Raw genomic sequence first — 21,410 nt, forward strand, 5'->3', positions numbered from 1 at the left:
GCCCCGCCCCAAAGGGAACAGCGCCAGCCCTGCCCCGCCCCGAAGGGTTCTTGCCTCCCCTCCCGGTGCTTTGCGGGCGGTGGCCAGGAGGCACCCTACCCGGGGCAGGGAGGCGATCCGCTCCGGAGAGGTCCCGGAGCACGGACTCGAGGGGAGGGCAGCAGGCGTTGCTACCTCCAGGCATCCTCATCCCAGGGGCTCCTACAGGTTCCTGCGTGGTAGGGGAAGGGAGGGGGGGCGTAAAGGAGATGTGGGCAAGTTCTAGGGAACACGCCTAGATCCTCTTTCCCAGCAAAATGGACGAAATTTTCATAAACCCGGCTCAACCTTCTAGGTGATCCCCAGGAGTTTCTGCCCAAAGGGCCCCAACCTCTGTCCCCTGGCCTTGACCACAGGCTGCGTTGCCCTGTCTGTGCTCACTAGCTGATAGAAGCTTTTATGTGCAAAATGGTTCCAGCCCCAAGGTGGTCAGGAGGATTAGATAAGATGATCCACCAAGGGTTAGCCTGGCATGCCACATCCAGTCAGTGTGTAATGTTAGGAATATTATTTCATAATTACTATTATTATTGGTACTTTCACCAGAGTGGGGAGCTACAGAGGTGGAAATTCTGGGATGGCCCCCCCTGGTGAGCCCATGGGTAGGATCTACAGCCTGAAGGCAGGGGAATGGGAGGAGGCAACAGTAGCTGGAAGCCCTGGGGGGGGGTGGGGAAGGGGTCAGGAGGCCATGGGTGGTGGGCGGCTGACACAGGTGGCCAGGACGGCATCCAGGAACCCGGCAGAGGTCACTGAGAAAGGGGAGAAAACACAGGTTGGCCAGGCAGGAATTTTCTTTTCTTTCTTTCTTTCTTTTTTTTAAGATTTTATTTATTCATAAGAGACAGAGAGAGAGGCAGAGGGAGAAGGAGGCTCTCCGCTGAGCAGGGAGCCCAATGCGGGACTCGATCCCAGGACCCTGGGATCATGACCTGAGCCGAAGGCAGAAGCTTAACCATCTGAGCCACCCAGGCACCCCGGGCAGGAATTTTCAAGAGAGGAGCAGGTGGGAGGTGAAGGTGAAGGGGGAGATAAATCAGGCCATCAGAACATTTCTGCCTCTGCCCCTCCCTCTGGGTTGAACCAAATTCCAGACCTGTGCAGACCCATCTGGTGGCCATGAACCACATGTGGCTGTTGAGTATTGGGACTGTGGCTTGTCACTAGCACTCATGGAGATATACATGCCAAATTTCGAAGACGTAATACCTCCAAATGAAATATTTCATTAATTAATTTCTTAGACTGATTACATGTTGCAATAATTGTTTTGATATGTTAGAATAAATAAGATGTATTATTAAAATCAATTTTGTCTGTTTCTTTTTTACTTTTTCACACTTTTAGGAATTTTTTTAAAAGATTTTATTTATTTATTTGACAGAGAGCTAGAGAGAGCAAGCAGGCAGAGCGGCAGGCAGAAGGAGAGGGAGAAGCAGGCTCTCTGCTGAGCAGGGAGCCCAATGCGGGGCTCGATCCCAGGACTCTGGGACCATGACTTGAGCCAAAGAACCAACTGAGCCACCCAGGCGCCTCTCTTTTAGAATTTTTTAAATGAATAAGCTTATTTTCTAAGGCAGTTTTAGATTCACAGCAAAACTGAGCAGAAAGTATAGAGAGGTCTCATATACCGTGTTCCTCCCACCATACGCACAGCCTCCCCCACTGTGGACATCCTCCACCAGAGTGGGACATTGGTTACAGTTGATGAACCTACACTGACACGTCATTATCACCCAGAGTCCATAGTTTACATTAGGGTTCACTTCTGGTGGTACATTCTATGGGTTTGGACAAATACATAGTGTGACGTGTATTCACCACTACGGTATCATACAGAATAGTTCTACTATTTTCACTAAAATCCTCCGTGCTCTAGTCTTTTTACTTCTTAAAAATGTGGCTGCCAGGGGCGCCTGGGTGGCTCAGTCGGTTAAGCGACTGCCTTCGGCTCAGGTCATGATCCTGGAGTCCCGGGATCGAGTCCCACATCGGGCTCCCAGCTCGGCGGGGAATCTGCTTCTCCCTCTGACCCTCCCCCCTCTCATGTGCTCTCTCTCTCTCTCAAATAAAAAAAATAAAATCTTTAAAAAAAAAAAAAATGTGGCTACCAGAAGATTTTAAATGACATATGTGACTCGCATTTGTGCCTTGCATTGCATTTCATTTGGACAGCGCTGTCCTAAAGGGATTTAAAATCTTAATTTTTAAAAAAAGTTTAAAAAGCTAAAAGAAAGTGAAACTGACACTTACCATGTCTCTGGAAGGGCATGTCTTCGCTTGAAAGCAATGACAGAAATCACAGAGGGGGCAATCAATTGATTCGACTACACGAAAATACAAAAATGTGTTAAACAAGACACACAATTAAGTCAGCAGTTGCTAATGTGAATTTGTAAAAAATAAAATGTACAAAATTGGTATCTTCATAAAGAATGCATGTAAATTAATGAGAAAAATACTAAGGCACTAAGAAATGGACAAAGGACTCAAAACACTAATTATCAGAAGAGGAAATGCACAGGGAAAATAATCTAGTGGATAAATGCTCAACCTCCACGTCACCAAAGAAATGGGTATACAATCAATGAGATACCTTCCCCGCAACCCTCGGCCAAATCAGCAACAAAACAGAAACAGAACAAACCAAATAACGGGCACACACACAAATGTGCATACACGCACATACACCCACAACTTTTTTTTCACACACAACTTTTTAAATAATATGATAATAAAGGTAGAAGTTGGTGAAATGGAGACATTTATACATTGTGGCAGGACTGGAAAGTGATTCAGCTTTTCTCGGAAACTACCTGACAATATGCATTAGGATCCTCCAATACTTTACCACTTTGTCCAATAAAAATGCTAACAGGGGTGCCTGGGAGGCTCAGTCTGTTAAGCGACTGACTCTTGGTTTCAGCTCAGGTCATGATCTCAGGGTCACAAGATTGAGCCCCACGTTGGGCTCCCTGCGTAGCTCGGAATCTGCTTGGGACTTCCTCTCCCTCTCCCTCTGCCCCTCCCCCCTGGGGCTCTCTCTCTCTAAAATAAATAAATCTTTCTTTTTTTAATCCTAACTAACAGAAAAGATTTTCAGCTTAAAGTTGGGGCGTGCATTGTTAACAGGAAAATTGGAAACAATTTTTCAGGAAGCCACAGTGCTTAATGTGGTTAATGAAGCACTTATAACCACACAGAAAAAATGCCATGAAACAATTTGGAAAAGATGAGACCACATTATATATGCCATATGCTTCCAGACCATAAAACAAAATCCACACAATAAAAGAAGGGCCAGGCAAGAAATGTGCTCCCAACTTTTCCCAGTCTCTGAGAAGTGGGAAAAGTCATATTTTTAAAATGCCACAGGTAACGAGTCACCTCTAAAGAGAAGGCTTTGTTTATCAAGTGCTTACTGGTATTTTCCATGGGCCAGGCCCTGTTCTGAGGGCTTTGTAAATATTAGTTCAGTACTGTCCAAGAGATAATGGAAGCCACATAGGTAACTCTAAGTTCTCCACCAGCCACATTTTAAAAAGCCTAATTCTGATTATGCTTTATTTAGCACAGGGTATCCAAAATGTTATCATCTTGACACATAATCGATATGATTAATAAATGATATAAATTAATTATCTCGTTAAAAATTAGTAGTGAGATATATTGCATTCCTTTTTTGTACTAAATCTTTTTTTTTTTTTAAGATTTTATTTATTTGTCGGAGAGAGAGAGAGAGAACGCAAGCAGGGGGAGCAGCAAGCAGAGGGAGAAGCAGGCTCCCCACCCTGAGCAAGGTGCCCGATGAGGGACTCGATCCCAGGACCCTGGGATCATGACCTGAGCCGAACGCAGATGCTCAACCAACTGAGCCACCCAGGCGTCCCTGTACTAAGTCTTTGAAATCCAGTGTGATTTAGTATTTCAGCTTAGTATGTAGTCTTTCATTTCAATCCCGACTAGCCACATTTCAAATGCTCGATGAGCCACATGTGGTATTTTGGGTTGAATTGTGTCCCCTCCCAAATTCATATGTTGAAGCCCTAATCCCCAGTATCTCAGAATGTGGTCTTGCTTGGAAACAGGGTCATCACAGATGTAATTCGTTCAGATGAAGTCATACTGGAGAAGGGTGGGCCCCTATTCCAAAGTGACTGGTGTCCTTATGAAGAGGAGACATTTGGATACAGACATGCCCACGGGGAGAGTACCATGTGAGGGGGAAGACAGAGATTGAGGTGATGCTTCCATGACGGAAGAAATGCCAAAGATTGTCAGTAACCCATCAGAAGCCAGAGGAGAGGCAGGGAGCAGATTCTCCTCCCATAGAAGGAACCAAGCCTGCCGATACTTTGATCTTGGACTTCTTGTGTCCAGAACTGTGAAAGAATACATTTTGTTGTGTAAGCCATTCAGTTTGGGGTACTTTGTTATGGCACTCCCAGCAAACTACCATAGGTGATTAGCAGTTGCCTTCTTAGACAATGCAGGGTTCATTCACTTAGTCCTCCTGACACATTCTGAGATTGGCACGATTATTACCCCACTTAGGGACCAGGAAACTAAAGCTCAAGGAGCCTCTGAGGTCTCAGAGCCAGCAAGCAGCAAAGCCAGGGTCAGAACCCAGCCAGGCTGGTAGGAGTCCAGGCACTCACCACCATGCCATATCCTTTTACCTGCCAAGTTCCCTGCTTCCAGGTTACCCTCAGGTCCTGTCATGCTGACACAACTCAGATGTCCTTCTTCTGAACCTGTAGGGTGACACCACCTCCTCAAGGTCAGCCACTGGCTGGGCATGGAGGACTTTCAGTCTAAGCATCTGGGCACCAGTGCTTTGAAGGACAGACAACTCCCCTCTTCCATGGTGGGTCTGTCTACCCCCGCCTTCCCAAGCTCATTCCCTTGGTCCCCCTGAGCCATGGGCTGAGAAGCTGAACTACAATGATGGTATCATCATGGTATGTAACCTTAATTCCGTATCTCCTGCCCACTCACTGCACTGCCTCTCCCTCCCACCTCCTGGGTGCTCCAGGAACTCCAGCCATCTCTCAGTGACCAGAAGTGGTCTGCTTGTGGTCCTAATTCAAGCCTGTAGCCTGCCAACTGAAGGAAGTTCTGTGGGGGTGAATGGCATCTCCATTGTTGGAGTGGGATCAGTCTTTGCAGGAGCCCCTGCCTGCTCTGCCCCCACATCATGGCTAATTCAGTCCTATCCTGCAGACGTCTTAGCCGGACAAATGCTACTGGATGTCCCTCCACATATGAAGGATGGGGCTTGGTTACCCTAGGTGCAGGAATTGGGAGGGAGTGTCTACCTGACACAGATGCCAAGGGCAGGTGTGGCCTCATGCCTGAGCCTGCCTGGGAGGTGGATATTAGGCTTTAGGGCAGCTGGGGGAGAGTTGTTGGCTCCCACCATCAATTCAGGGTGACCTCAGGAAAAGGTGGGGCCTGGTGTGGCCACATCCCCTCTGTTCTCTAACTCTAGGAAGGGAGGTGGCACAAGGACCTGGGGTGGGGGTGGGCAGTGGGAGCCTGACCAACTACCCTAAAGACCTGGGGCCAGGAAAAAATGTGGGTTAGGGGTCTGGGGCCACAAAAGCCAGGAGGTCCACCCTTCCCAAGACACAGAACATCAAGTAGGGAGTGTATAGAGCAATCTCTCTCCCCCTAATGTTCTCTCCTACCACAGGGCCTTTGCACATGCTATTCTCTCTGACTTGAACATTTTACCTTACCTCCTTCTGCACTGCCTCGTTAGTGCTGCCTCAAGTCCTCTGATTCCCCAGTTAAATGCTCAAACAGAGCCCTGCTCCTCTATTCCAGAGTGTTGTTCTCATTAGACATCTCTTGGTTCGACTATTTGACTCACCCCCTTAACTGTCAGCCCCAGGAAGGCACAGGCCATGTTGTGCTCACCATTGTACCAGTGGACTCATTTATATGTGCAGCAATTGAGAGGCTGGTAAGACCCAGAGCTAGGGTTTTGGACCCTTAACTGTCTGTACCCAAGACCTAGATCTTTAACTACCACCTGTCTTGTCTCCCTGAAGATAGAGTGTTTTAGTAAAGGTATAAGCAAGAACACTGCATTAGGGGGGTCCTGGGATATCCCCCAGAGAAGATGGTCTTTGAGCTGGGCCTCTAGGTGGGAACAGGAGAAAAATATTCTAGGTAGAGGCAACCACCCGAAGAAACTCAGAGGTGAGAGAGGGGCTGTGAGGGCAGGCGCCTCAAAAAGATTGAGGTCAGGTCATGAAGGCACTTCAGGCCATGCTAAGGACTTTAGGCCATGCCTTGTCATTGGTGGGGAGACTTTGAAAGTTTTAGAGGCAGAAACAATGTGATTTCCCCTGTGCCAGGAAGAAAACCATGTGCCAGGGGTGAAGAATGACCTAGACAGCAGATGTTCAGCACAGGAAACTGGTCAGGAGGCTATTGCATAAATTCATGGTGGATGTAGGAAAGGAAACAGAAGAGCAACAGTGATCAGGGACACGTCAGAGCCTCACCTCTGTCCCAAATCATGGCCCTGTTGGCAAACTTGCTTGGGGAATACAGAAGGCTGAATGTTGTTCAGTGCCTGGTCTGTGGGAGTTATTCTACCTATAAATTACAAATTCATTCCAATGGAGAGTTTTGAACACTTCAAATTACTCTGAACAGCAAAGACAGAAATCCAATGATTCCCAAAATTACTGCAATTATACTAAGTCTTGTTCCTAAACATCCCACTTGAATTTAATGTGTTTATCGGTTATTTCTGTACTTGCTTTCATACCTTCCTGTAGTCTACCCACAGGCTTCCAACTCTATACTTAGACATCTCTGCTGAGTTTCAATATTAGTCTTTTATTATTTTGTTGGAGTTGTAACTTGAATGTAAAATTTTCACTAGATACTTCTTGGTATTACAGTTCTGAGTTATGGGCCCATTTACTGGACCAGGGGGCACGGAACCTGGGGTTTTCTCCCAAAGTGATTAAAGCCAGACCGAATTGACTATAAACTTTACTTGTTACTTCAACAAGACTTAAAGTTCGCACCTTTTACAGAGGTTTTGCTTGTTTGTTTACAACTTAAAATGTCCCTCCTTCCTCCAAAATGTCTTTTTATGCTTTTCTGTTATTATGAATCATTGGTCTGATTTGCTTCTTTAATATTCCTCCTTATCGGTTGAGCTCTTTGGAGGCTTCCTCTCCTAGAAGATGAAAGATTAGTTTGGCTCAGGTGGCCCCCTCTTGGGAAGATTTGATGATGTCATCATAATATAAAGCACTGCCCAACAGGATTTTCCACATGTCCTATGTCCACACTGGCTAATTTAGTAGTGTCGAAGATAAACAAAGCTGGGCACTAGTTAAGGCAGACAAAATTCTGTATTTTTACAACAGGAGGAGTGGTGCAAATTGGAGCAAGCATCGCCCCTCATTCACTGCCCCAAGTTAAGCTTTTATCCTCCCACAAGAACTGGGAGCAGGATCAAAAGTCATTTCCTTGAATGTTTGCATTTTGAAGAGATGGTTTTCAGGTCCTTGAGGTGATAGTTTTGAGTGGTAGATGATTTACATCTCAAAGGGGCAGAGAAAGGATGTATAATTACAAGCTTCCTCAGTGGGCATTTTAGGGGGGTTCCGCACAAGCTGCGAAAAGCCATGCTGAATTTGGTCAAGGAGAAAGTCTTTGTCCACAGCCACTAACCCCATGTGGCTACTGAGCCCTTGAAATGAACTGAAAAACTGAATTTTTAATTTCAGTTATTTAAATTTAAATAGTGGCCAATTACCACTGCATTGGACAGAGCAGTTTTGGAAACATACTATTTTTAAAAAAGATTTGTTTATTTATTTTTCTTTAAATTCAGTTAATTAACATATAGTGTATTATTAATTTCAGAGGTAGAGGTCAGTGATTCATCAGTTGTATATAACACCCAGTGCTCATTACATCACGTGCCCTCCTTAATGCCCATCATCCTGTTACCCCATCCCCCCACCCCCCTCCACTCCAGCAGCCCTCAGTTTGTTTCCTATGGTTAAGAGTCTCTTATGGTTTGTCTCCCTCTCTGATTACGTCTTGTTTTATTTTTCCCTCCCTTCCTCTATGCTCCTCTGTTTTGTTTCTTAAATTCCACGTATGAGTGAAATCATATGATAATTGTCTTTCTCTGATTGACTTATTTCGCTTAACATAATACCCTCTAGTTCCATCCACGTCATTGCAAATGGCAAGATTTCATCTTTTCTGATGGCTGAGTAATATTCCACTGGGTATATATACCACATCTTCTTTATCCATTCATCTCTGTCAGTGGACATCTGGGATCTTCCTACAGTTTGGTTACTGTGGACATTGCTGCTATAAACATTGGGGTGTGGGTGCCCCTTCGGATCACTACGTTTGTATCTTTGGGGTACATACCTAGTAATGCAGTTGCTAGGTCCTGGGGTAGCTCTTTTTTTAGCTTCTTGAGGAACCTCCATACTGTTTTCCAGAGTGGCTGCACCAGCTTGCATTCCCACCAGCAGTGTAAGAGGGTTCCCCTTTCTCTGCTTTCTGCCAACATTTGTTGTTTAAGATTTATTTATTTAATTTACAGAGAGAACATGAGCAGGAGGGGCAGAGAGAGAGGGAGAAAGAATCTCAAGCAGACTCTGTGCTAAGTATGGCGACTGATGCGGGGCTCAATCTCATGACCCTGAGATCACGACCTGAGCTGAAACCAAGAGTTGGATGCTTAACCGACTGAACCAGCCAGGAGTCCCTGGAACATTCTATTGACACATCCTTCTTGGTTATTGTGTGTGGCTCCTGGTGCCAGTTAATTCTTCAACCCCCTTCCCACCTATTTATAAAGTCTGACTTTATAAAGTCGGTCAGCCCTTCTGTTCTTCATGTAGTTTTTATTTTTCCACGACTGTGTGGCCAACCCATATTGCCCTGTGGATTTTATTTCTTTGCACGTGTGTTACTTTTATATTTGGGGTAAAGGAATCCACAAATGTTACTTTGTTTTTATTTATTTGTTTGTTCGTTTGTTTTTAAGTAAATTCTACACGCAACATAGGGCTTGAACTCATGACCCCGAGACAGAGTCACACGCTCTGCCAACTGAACCCCACAAATGTTATTTTTAAAATACTTAAATTTAGGGGCGCCTGGGTGGCTTAGTCGGTTAAGCGTCTGCTTTCGGCTCAGGTCATGATCCCAGGGTCCTGGGATCGAGCCCCGCATCGGGCTCCCTGCTAAGCGGGGAGCCTGCTTCTCCTTCTCCCTCTGCCTGCCACTCTACTCGTGCTCTCTCTCTATCTCTCTGTCAAATAAATAAATAAATAAATAAATAAATCTTAAAAAAAAAAATTTAAATTTAAATTTAACAAATTTCTTATTGGGATAAAATTCACATAACATAAAATTAACCTTTTTAGCGTACCGTTAGTGGTATTTTGTCCATTCACGATATCGTGCAACCACTACTCCTAGCTAGTTCCAAAACATTTCATCAACCCCAAAGGAGAACCTGCATTAAACAGTCAATCCCCATTTCCCCCTTCCCCCAGCCTCTGGCCACCACCAGTCTGCTTTCTGTCTCTATGAATTTACCTATTCTGGATCATTCACATAAAATGTATCATACAACATGTGACATTTTGTGTGTGGCTTTGCTCACTTAGCACCATGTTTTCAAGGGTCATCCATGTTCTAACTTGTACCAGTACTTCACTCCTTTTTATGAATGAATAATATTCTGTGGTGTCGATACACCACATTGTATTTATCCATTAGTCTGTTGGTGGACTCTTGGGTTGTTTTTACCTTTTGGCTGTTGTGAATAGTGCTGCTGTGAACGTGGGTGTATAGGTCTTTGTTTGAACCCCTGTTTTCAAGTCTTTGGGGTATCTCCTTAGGAGTGGAATTGCTGGGCCATATGGCAATTCTATGTTTAACTTTTTTTTTTTTAAGATTTTATTTATTTATTTGAGAGAGAGAGAGAGAGAAGGAATTGGGGGGGAGCAGCAGAGGGAAAAAGAGAAGTAGACTCCCCACTGAGTGGGGAGCCCCACGTGGGGCTCGATCCCAGGACCCAGAGATTATGACCTGAGCCGAAGGCAGATGCCCAATGAGCTGAGCCACCCAGGAGCCCCTCTGTGTTTAACTTTCGAGAAACACAAGTTGTTGTTGTTGTTGTTGTTTCCCTCAAAGGCAGAAACACAGACAAAGAGCCCAGGACTCTGGAGTCCCTGCCTCCCCCCATTCCAGGTATCCCAGCTGGGACATGTCAGCACACAGACTCTGTGGAGCCTGGCCAGCTCCTCTGGACAGGACATGCTCAGTGAGGAAGCACAGAGAGAGAGGAAGAAAGTATCTTTTGAATACAAGGTTAAGCCCAGGTGTAGGGCAGAATTGAGGAGAGGAAAGAGAGAGACAAAAGGCTGAGTAGGGACCCGTTATAAGAGACAGGAGCTGTAGAATGAGCATCAAGGCCTTGGAAGAGCCCCGTGGGCTGAGCCACACCAAAGCTTTCTCTGTCCTTGGAAGGGGAACTAGTTCTCCGAAGCCTGCACTCAGGCCCCGAGGCCTGCGCTGGTGGCGAGGCTGGTCTGAGATCTGTTGCTTGCTGAGTTCAGGTTGTGGGCCATGAGGGGCTCCTGCTCACAGCGGCTGCATTTGGCTGCGAGCCTGAAGCCCAGGCTCAGGAGACCGTGAGTCAGACAGGAGACCCTGGAGTTGTGGTACACAGGATAAGCCTCTCAGCAGAGCATCCTGGAAATGCATCAGAGCCCTACACACAGCCGAGGAGGAGGAATTTGGCATCATTCATTCATTCATTCATTCACTATGCACCTGCTGCACACTATGCACTGGCCTAGAGCCGAGACTGTCAGTGGACACTGGATGGGAAATGTCAGGAGCTCCTGTGTGTCCCACCAACTCCTCAGCTATGTATGTACAAGAGCCCACCCAGCTCTGGCCAAGGGCCATCTGTGCTCCCAGAGCGGAGACTTCCAGCCTTCCTTCCCCCTCGGCCCCTAAGGTACACCAGCAGCCTCTGATATGGCTGCAGGGGGGTGGTGTCCTGGAGGCCCTGGGTGAGTGGACAAGGCCGGGCCTGGCCAGGGCGGCAGGGAGGGACATGCGCAAAGGGCTTCTTGCCCTGCTGTCAGAGTCATTGTTGCATGGCCGAGGTTGTACCAACCCTCAGAATGGAAGATATTCTGAGAGCCAAACATAGCTTGCAGGCCTAATGCCTTGCACTCAGGGCCCAAGTAGACAGCTGCGGTCTGCATTACTGTTCTGTGATGTTTATTGAGCTGGGATGGATGCAAGACCATTTACTAGGGACGAGACTCCCAAGTCTGGAGGGGCAATCACTGCCCCGAGGGAAGAGTCCATGGAAAGATGTGTAAGTTCACAAGCTGATGGTAGTGGAAGCCACCAGGCGCTGAACTAGCACAGACTGGACAAGGGCCACAGAGAACATATGACACATGCCCCGGATCTGGCCAAGGGGTCTCTGCAGGGTGGGATGGGGGACGGCTCTCTAATGGCCTGAGGAGAGCAGGTGTTTTGAGCTATTGGCTAATTAAGAGAAGAAAGTCCAGAAACAGGGTAAGTGGGAAGGTCAAATTCAGGGACAGGGGCGCCTGGGTGGCTCAGTCGTTAAGCGTCTGCCTTCGGCTCAGGTCATGATCCCAGGGTCCTGGGATCGAGCCCCGCATCAGGCTCCCTGCTCTGCGGGAAGCCTGCTTCTCCCTCTCCCACTCCCCCTGCTTGTGTTCCCTCTCTCGCTGTGTGTCTCTCTATCAAATAAATAAATCTTTAAAAAAAAAAAAATTCAGGGACAGAAGTAAGAGGGTCACTGAGACCTAGATGCAAGAGATCAGGGGCAGGGCTGGCCACGCTAGGACGAGCCAGCAGCCAGCTCGGAGGAGATGATGGGGAAGGCACCAGACCCAGGGTGCACTGGGAGATCAGAGCTGACGTGAATGACAGAGTGGCCTTTGGGACAGCCAGAGTGAGCAGAGCAGGTGAGATGAAGCTGCCTGAGCAAAGTTGGTGGGACATGTGTGGGGTCTCTGGTGGGCCCCAACACTTATCGGCACTCCTGAGCAGTGTTGTTCACCCACCCCGCCCCACCCACCATGCTCACTGTGTGCCTGTGGATCTCATTTCCCCTCACAGCAACCACCCGAAAGGTAGGTACCATTATCTTCCCCGTTTGCCAATGAGGAAACAGAGCTTCAGAGAGATCTGGTCAAGGTCACACAGTAAGTGCCAGAAACAGGACTTGAACTTTGGTCTGCCTTATCTCACAGATTATGCCCTGTTCCTGAAAAGATGCTCAACAGCACTAGTCTTTAGTGATGTAAATTAAATGTAAATTAAAACCACAGAAATACCAACACGTGCCTATTAGAGCGGCTAACATCAGAATAACCAAGGATGCCGAGGCAGGGGTGTGGAGCAAATGGAATGCTCAAATGCTCTGGTGGGAATGCAAAATGATGCAAAACAGTTTGCCAGTTTCCTAGAACATTAAACAGATCCTTCCCATATGGCTCAGCAGTGATTTCCACCCCTGGGTATTTACCCTGGAGAAATGAAAACAGGATCACACAAAAACCGCCCACAGATGCATATAGCAGCTTTATTAGTAATCGCCCCAAACCGGAAGCAACCCAGCTAACCTTCAACCAGGGAACGGATAGACACTGTGCAGCGCATCCACACAATGGAATACTACTCAGCCACAAAAAGGAGCCAACCATTGACACAGGCAACAACACAGATGATTCTCAGAGGCGTTATGCCAAAGGAAGAAAGCCAGATCCAAAAGGCTACATACCGCGTAACTTGGCATTTTGGAAAAGTCAACTGCAGGGTTAGAGAACAGATCAGTGGTTGTCAGGGCTGGGGTGCGGGAGGGGTTGATGACAAAGGGACCGCAGGAGGGAATTTTGGGCGAGATGGAGCTGCTATGTGTCCTGATTGTGGCAGTGGTCATAGGACTGTTTGTGTTTGTCGAAGCTCCCAGGATTGTACAATAAAAAGAGAGAATCTCATGGGTATAAATTACACACCAAGTACATGCCCTCACTCTGACTCAGCACTGCGTGCTGGAGAGAAAATCTGTACAGAGAGGAGAAAGGCCGGCCTTCTAGGTGAGGGGCAGCTTGAGCAAAGACCAAGATTTGGGGCAGGGGAGCGTGGGCCCGGAGTGGAGGCTTTGGGGGGGAGCGCAGCAGGAGAGGAGGCAGGTGGGGACTGCTGCGGACATGTCCATTATCTGGCCAACAGCTCTGGCCTTCAGCCCATATCTCAAGAAGACTGTAGCGAGGGCAGTTGCTAGAAACAGATGGAACGGTGGGTGGGGTATGGTAGATCATGGGGCCAAGGGACCCAAGCCAGGGAAATCCCTCTATCCTTGACTTGGCTCCCCAGTGCCCTCCCCTCCCCCACCGGGCTGCAGCCCACATGGCACTTCTCCAGCTAACTTGCCCCTACCCACTGGTCCCAGCACCTTGGTGCCATCTGTGCAAAATCACATGGTAGAATCATAGAGGATGATAGGAACCAGCCACTGGATTTGCGAATCAGTTGAATAGACTTGCTATCAAAATTCTGGAATAGATTGTTGAGTAGGGGTGCATGGTGAGCCCTTAAAAATGGGCTCCCAGGGCTCACTGCCTTCATTTTTTCATGTTTTGGTTGCTTTGCTGTGGCTGTCTGGCCACCACTGGGACACAGTCCTAGCAGTTCCTAAGATGTAGACCCACTGTGACAAATGGGCTGGGAGCAGCTGTTGTAGGATTCCCATCCCTAGGGAGGTTGCAGGGGGTCTGGCCAGGGAAGGCTGTGAATTCATTGTGGACCCAGAGATCAAAGAGGAGGCTATGGGAGCCACAAGGCTTGCCTAGAATCTCTCCATCTTCTCCATAAAGGTTTGGTCTGTGGAGCTCTACAGAGGAGCTGAAGTGTTTGGAATGAACCAGGCTGTAGATGTTGTCAAACCTCAGGACATCTGCATTGAGGTACAGACATTCAGACAGAGTGCCCCACCCAAGACCTCGCCCTCCATGGTGTAAATCCCTGTGCCGGGACCCAGACCAGGGAGCCCTTGTCATGCCTGAGAGCCCAAAGCCAGCTATACACTCTGTCTACTGGAGCCAGGGGCCCCTACCTGGTAAAACCTGGATGCACATCAAGACTCCAGCCCCCGGCCCCCAGCTCCAAGTGGAGCTGTTTCCTGCCAATACTTAAAGACGCCGGCCTTGAGGCAGGTGAGGCTCCCGTCCTCAGGGACCACGTGGACTTCGTAGCGCTGGATGGGCAGCACCTCCACCAGCTCCCCTGCCCGCTGCCACTCGCTCATCTTGGTCTTCAGGAAAACCCCGAAGCCGATGTCTGCCCCTTCTGATGCGAATTGCCACCTGCAGGAGACAAGGCCCCACTAATGCCACCTGCCCGGGCTCCGGGCCCCTCCCGACTGTGCCCAGGGCTGCCGTGGCCGCCTACCTGAGCACACAGCCCGGGAACAGGATTTCGTTCTCCAGCTGCATGAAGGAGCCTCGGGCCACGGTCACTGTGTGCTCATAATTCATCCTCACCTGGTTGCGCAGGTAGTAGTTCTTGGGCACATTGCCCCCGTATTTGATCTGTGGGTGAGGGCTGGTGAGCGAGCACTACCCCATGGTCATCACCCCTCATTTCCCATCCTTGGGAAGGGCATCCTTGGTCAGGGTCAGGCCCTTGGGGTTGCCATCAAGTCATTCATGGTGCCCCCAAACTCCATGGGCGGCTGGTCAGGGTGGATAAACTTGGCAGCCCCTGCTCAAGGAGGAGGAGTGGGGACTTGTGGGGGCTCAGGGAAGCTCGCCAAAGACCAGAGAGGCAAAGCCCAGGGCTGTCCTGTGGCATACTGCTCCCCGTTCCTGGCATGCTTCTGGTACCCCTGGGGGCAGAAGCCTAGAGGCTCTAGGTCTCAGCTTAGGTAGCTGTTCCTGCCCCCAGGCCTGCCCTTCCAGACCTGGGACCCTGCCCCCATCTCTCGAGGTGTTGGCCCATTGGCCATCTTAGTCGGGACTCAGACTAGCACATTCTGGAACCTAAAGTTGAGGAGAGGCTGTCTCTGACCTGGGCTTCCTTTTCCTTAGAGACTGAGCTTCCAGTCAACCTGCTTTTACAGCTCCAGCACCCCCAGAACTGGGGGGCAAGCTTGTGTCAGTTCCTGCACAAGCTGTTCTGAGATAGCCAATGGTGGTCCACAGACAAAGGAATAGGGTCATTGTAGGAACAAAGTAGAAGAAAGCAGAGGTAAATACCTAACATATCCTGTGATAGGTATGAATTACTTATGCATAAAAGCAATGGAGAAATCAAAGGAAAAGCCTCTCAAATGAAACAACATAACACAAAGTCAAAAGTCAAAGATAGCAACAAACTACAAACTGGAGAAAATGCCACAAATATGAGAGAAAAGGTCAATGTGCTTAATATGTAAAGAACACTTATAAATCAATAAGAAAAATACTTTTCTAGAAAATGGGTAAGAGACACCAGAGACACCAGAAAGCAACAAATAAACAAAAAATTAAAATAGCCCATTAGCACGAAGAAACATTTGAACCTCACCAGTGATAAAAAAAAACCCAATGCATTCCCTTAGATTCAGACAATGATGTCATCACAAATAGCCTCTGGAAAACTCTGGTGTACACTCATGAGAGGATGGGAGTAAAAAAGGCAAATAACATTTAGGTGTTATTATGAAAAATTGTGTAGACCTTGAGGGCCCCCTGAAAGGGTCTTGGGAACCCTGAAGGGAGTTATTAATTAAATATAAATATTAAATATAAAACTAAATAAATAAATATTTTAAAAAATAACATAACAATAGAGCTCTTCACCACTGCCAGCCACTCTTCAGTCCTCAGATTTATTTCTTTATTTTTAAGATTTTATTTCTTTATTTAACATGGGGAGGGTGGAGAGCAAACACAAGCAGGGGGAGCGGGAGAGGGAGAAGCAGCCTTTCCGCTGAGCAAGGAGCCCGAGACGGGCTCGATCCCAGGACCCGAGCCGAAAGCAGATGCTTAACCGACTGAGCCACCCAGGTGCCCAGTTCTCAGATTTATAATTCAAGAGGTTCATGGAGCTGATGGAACTAGCTCTGTCCAACTGAGAAAGTGGGGCTGCCAGGAAGGGGATATTTAAGTCTAACATATAGAACCACTCCCCTGGAACCTTCTGCAGCCTTTCAACTACACTAGAGAAGAAGACATTTTTTAATGACTTGGGGAAACGTTCCTGAAATTATCAGCGAACAAAACAGTATATCATGTAGGAGCTCTATTGTGTTAAAAAAAATTATATGTAAAGTAACCTCATGGTATTGGTGGGATTACAGGTTATTTCTATGATCTCATGGCATTTTTGTGTACACTTTCTAGATTTTCCATGATGAGTGTGGCCTGATATTATGATCAGAAAAACACCCAGTGGGTGTTATAAAGAAATGGAAATCAGGTCCTACTTAGCAGTCCCAGTAGGCTGGCAAGGACAGTGCTCTGCCCCAAGGCCAACCCCAGCTGCTGGGGCCACCCCCCGGCTCTCCAGGAGCCAGCACTGTGTCTCTGGGCTCACACTCCACTTCTTACCTGCTGCTACAGCCCTTTGGCTAAGTGCCCCTAGCTGATGAGAACGGAGTGGTTTCACTTGGTCCCCAGGGCCCCAGCACTGGTCTCTGCATTGATTTCACATGGGCCTCATGACAACCCTGCAAGGTGGGCAGAAGGGTCTAGGTTCCCACGAACAGACAAGGAAACTGAGACCCAGCAGAAGGGTGTCGCCTGCCCCAGGTCCCACCCAGCTAGTAAGAGGCAAGATTTTATTTATTTATTTGTCAGAGAGAGAGAGAGAGAGCACAAACAGGGTGAGTGGCAGGCAGTGGGAGAAGCAGGCTCCCTGCTGAGCAGGGAGCCCGATGTGGGGCTCGATCCCAGGACCCCGGGATCATGACCTGAGCTGAAGACAGCCGCTTAACCGACTGAGCCACCCAGGTGTCCCTAGACTGGGTCTTTAGGATTCCAGCTAGGATTCTTTTCTGCTTTGGTGGCAGTTTGAGGGACATTTGTAGGTGGAGAGAACTGTCTGAGCAAAGACTTTGAGCTGGGGAAGTGTCATAACTTGTATAAACTATATACCTGTTCAGAGGCAAGTTGCCCTGACAGATTTACAAAAGCTGTGGATCACATATTAAGTATTCTGAGCTCTCTCTCTCCATTCAGGCATGTGAATTACTGTGTACTCTGCACTAGCTGGGGTGTGTGTGATCGTCAACGTGGTTTTATGTATGTATGTATGTATGTATTTATTAAAGATCTTATTTGTTTGAGAGAGAGAGCACAAGGGTTGGGAGGGAGCAGGGAGCCCAACACAGGACTCAATCCCAGGACCCCGGGATCATGACCCGAGCCAAAGGCAGACGCTTAACCGACTGAGCCCCCCAGGCACCCATTGACATGGTTTTATATTGGTTTCCTCCCAGCAGCCAAAACTGATACCAGCCTTATTCCACTGAGAAGCAGTCTGAGCGTGGGAACTCTGGCCACATTCTCAGGGCCATGGAAAAGGGGTTTCTTGTCTGTGCATTCAGGTTCCTGGGATTCCAACATTTATCTCAAGAGCAATTCTCTTCTCTATTCTTTTTCCCCAAGCTCTTTCTCTGGGAAGATGGTAAACAGTGGCCTCTAAAGTCAGACTCACCTGGCTTGGCCGCTTGCTAGCTGAGTGACTTTAGTCAAGTGGTTTAACCTCTCTGAGCCAGTTTCCTCCAATGCAAAATGGGGCTGATAATAGTACCTACATCACTGGGTTGTTGTGCAAAAAAAAAAAAAGGCAATGATAAACACAGATTATCTTACTCAGTGCCTGGCACAGAATAAGTGCTCAAAAGATAGTAGTCATTATTGTAACTCCTGGCAGTAGCCACCCAAAATGGCCCCCCATGAGCCATACCTCCCGGTTTTCACCCCCTTGTTTAGTCCCCTCTGACACTAAGCTGGGCTGATCTGTGTAACCAAGAGGATACTGCAGAAACGATGGGGTATGACTTATAAGGCTTGGTCATAATGACGTTGCCCCTTCTTCCTTGCTCTCTTGGATCACTTGCTCTGGGAAAGCCAACTGCCATGTTGTCCAGAGAATGCCCTGTCGGGGAGGAACTGAGACCCCTACCAACAGCCCAGCACCAACTTGCTAGATACAGAAGACAGCTTGGAAGCAGACCCTCCAGCCCCACTCAAGCCTTCAGATGACTGTAGTCCTGGCTGACATCTCGACTGTAACCTCGTGAGAGATCCTGAACCAGAACAAGCCAGCTATACCACTCCATAATTCCTGATCACAGAAACTGGGAGATAAGAAATGTTTGGGATGTCTGGGTGGCTCAGTCAGTTAAGCATCTACCTTTGGCTCAGGTCATGATCTCAGGGTCCTGGGATCAAGTCCCGCATCGGGCTCCTTGTTCAGTAGAGGGGGAGGCTGCTTCTCCCTCTGTCTGCCGCTCTCTCTCTCTGACAAATAAATAGTCTTTTTTTTTTAAAAAAGAAATGCTCATGGCCATTTTAAATGGCTATGTTTTGGAGTAATTTGTTATAATTGATATAGAGATAGCAATAGATACCTAATACACTCCTCTTTCTGCCCATGACCTTCATTCCACTCCATGCTCTGTCCCCAATTTAAGCCGAAGTAGGAGGCAGTCATTATGAGGGCTGGGCAGGACAGATAGCACATCCTGGATATTGTCCCGGAACAAAGGACAGAGCAGGGAAATACCCAGGTCAGAGGGCTTCCATAGGGCCATCAGGGGATTGGCCAGCCACCCTCAGGCCGGCAGATCTCACCTACCCTTAGGAGAGGACCCACTAGTGCTAGGGAAACCAGGGCCTGGGGCAAGTCAGGCAGTTAGCTTTCTCCGTCTGGGAAATGGGATAATAACAAGCCAGTTGCCCAAAGCTTCAGAAAGGATTAAACGTGGATTAAATACAGTTTGGAGTTATATGCCAGACTCTTCCCTCAGGTCTGTGGGAGCAGGGAGGAGCCCTCTTCCGATGCTTGATCTCCATCCTCAGAGCCAATTCTGGTGGGAGGGTAAGCTACATGGAATCTGAGGCTCAGAGAGGTTGAGCAATTTGCCTGGCGTCACACAGCCGGCAAGTGTCAGAGTTGGAAGGCAAATCACACATCTGGCCCAGAGCCCATTGTCCAGGCCTAAGTGAGGGGTAGCTTGACCTAGCCTGGGAGGGGATTTTCTACACGCAGGCCCCAAGAGTTGCTGACTGAGGATCAAAGCCAAACTTCAAAAGTGATGAATCTGGCAGAGGAAAGAACACTGGACAAAGAGTTAGCAGCCCCATTGTGGCCTTGATTTGGTCATTTCCTCTCTCTCTGGGTCTCAGTTTGCTCAGCCTCCAAAAGAGGGCTCAAAGGTCTTTCTCTGTGGGCCCCCCACCCCAAATGAGCTGTTAACCTTTGTCTTCAAGGACACAAGGGGGTGTTTGGCTCTGCGCTAAGCATTACATTAATCCCGACATGATACTGTCATTATACCCATTACCCAGGTCAGGAAACTGAGGCTCAAACTCATGATGTGATTTGCTCAGTCCAGATCTGAACCCAATTCTTGACCTCAGCTTTCTTGTAACAGGGTTTATTCCTGACCTAGGAGGAATATGCCCTCTTCCAGATGCAGAGCACTTTGACGGCAGGAATGGGTGCCTCCACTGCCTGGTTGCTCCCTCTGTGTTCATGGAAACGTGTGAATCTCCCTGGAGCCCCTGCTTGCCATGAGCAACCACGAGGGAAAGACCCTAAAGACCCTCACAGGCTAGGGAGGAAAACCCATGCCTAACCGCACCCCCCCCAACACCCCGCCCTGGCCACCATAGCTAAGGTCGTGACCTGCCTCCCCTTACCAGGCCAACAGCCCTTACCTGTGCCATCCACAGGCTCGATGTGGCTGGTGCAAACTGAAATCTGCTGCGAGTATGAAATATACACAGGATTCCAAAGACTTGTTACAAAAAAACAAAAAAAAACCCCTCAGTAATAATTTCTATATTGATTACATATTGAAATGATAATAGTTTGGCTGTATCAGGTTAAATAAAATACATTATTAAAATTTATGTCACTTGTTTCTTTTTACTTTTTTGAATGTGGCTACTAGAAAATTTGAAATGACACACGTGACTCGCATTTGTGGCTTTTGTTATATTTCTATTGGATAGCGCCAGTGTGGCCTCTGGCCACCAAGACCCTCAGAGTTGGGAAGAGACCCAGAGCTCTAGAGCTCAGAGGGACCTCAGGGCCTTCCTGGGACAGAAGGAGAAACTGAGGCCAGTGTAGGGCTCTTTCCCCCAACTTACCTGGCCAGTGTCTTCTGTCACAATCAGATCACCCACTTGTCCACCCGTGCTCCCACGGTGGCCAGGATGGGGTCTGACTCTCTGGTCTTGTGTCCAGGTCCCGTTCTGTGGCTTCCCCCAGGCCTCTTGTCTTTCGCCCAGTGGCAGCCCTGCCATGCCTACCCCTCCCCCCAGAAAGCCAGCCCCTTCCTCCTGGGCCTCTACTCCCTACCTCAAGGTGACCTGCAGGGCCTATTCCTTGCTAGGTCCCTGAGGCAATGGTCCCTGGACTCGCTGCCCTAGGTTCAAATAGCCATTTGTAAAGAGGACAGTGATGCTTGCCCCACTACGTTGATGTGGGCGTGTTGAAAGTGACACCATCTGCTGTCACACACACACACACACACACACACACACACAGCTGTCCACTCTGCCTCAGTCCCCCACCTCCTACTCCCATCAGATGCCTCCTTGAGCTGGGCTGGCCACTGCTCACCCCCAACAAAGGCCTGGAACCTGCTGTCATTGTGTCCCGATGTGTCCCAGGCTCCATCTACTACCCGATGTGTCAGGACCAGCTATTAGAGCACGTGGCTTTGGGATGAGGAGAGACTTCCCAGGTCCAGACCCAGCAGGTGGGTGTGTAACTTGGCCTTCGGGTGAGGGGTGACAGGGGACTCCTGGCCACAGACTGTCTCCATGCCCGCTTGGACAGGCAGAGAGCCAGAGCCCAAGACAAGGAGATTATCACCGGTGAGAGCCCCTGACTCCTAGGACCCCCTGACTCAGGACACTCCTAGAATCCTCTGCCTAATTCTCCATTTCACCTTTTGGAAACTGACAAGTGCTGGAACAGGAAAAGAAACACTTGAGGAAGTTGCTGCTGGTGAATCATAAAGTGTCCAAGGGTTAGCTTCATTATCATGTTAAAATCCCCCTCTGAATATTCATCCCAAG

The 21,410-nt window shown here is 48.3% G+C and overlaps 1 protein-coding gene across 1 annotated transcript; it reads right to left on the reverse strand.

Annotated features, from left to right (window-relative positions):
- Nucleotides 1-14,094: 14,094 nt before the first annotated feature.
- Nucleotides 14,095-14,836, reverse strand: LOC135362464 (SEC14-like protein 4). The gene is made up of 3 exons (XM_064577698.1): nt 14,804-14,836; nt 14,560-14,699; nt 14,095-14,474 (listed from the first exon to the last, which is right to left on the reverse strand). The coding sequence occupies exons 1-3, from the start codon at nt 14,834-14,836 to the stop codon at nt 14,246-14,248; spliced, it is 402 nt and encodes a 133-aa protein (XP_064433768.1). The 3' UTR covers nt 14,095-14,245.
- Nucleotides 14,837-21,410: the final 6,574 nt, after the last annotated feature.

Source organism: Mirounga angustirostris, unplaced genomic scaffold, assembly GCF_029215605.1.
Source record: "Mirounga angustirostris isolate CCGP_5_RB_7025 unplaced genomic scaffold, mMirAng1.0.hap1 SCAF_14, whole genome shotgun sequence".
Lineage (NCBI taxonomy): Eukaryota > Metazoa > Chordata > Mammalia > Carnivora > Phocidae > Mirounga > Mirounga angustirostris.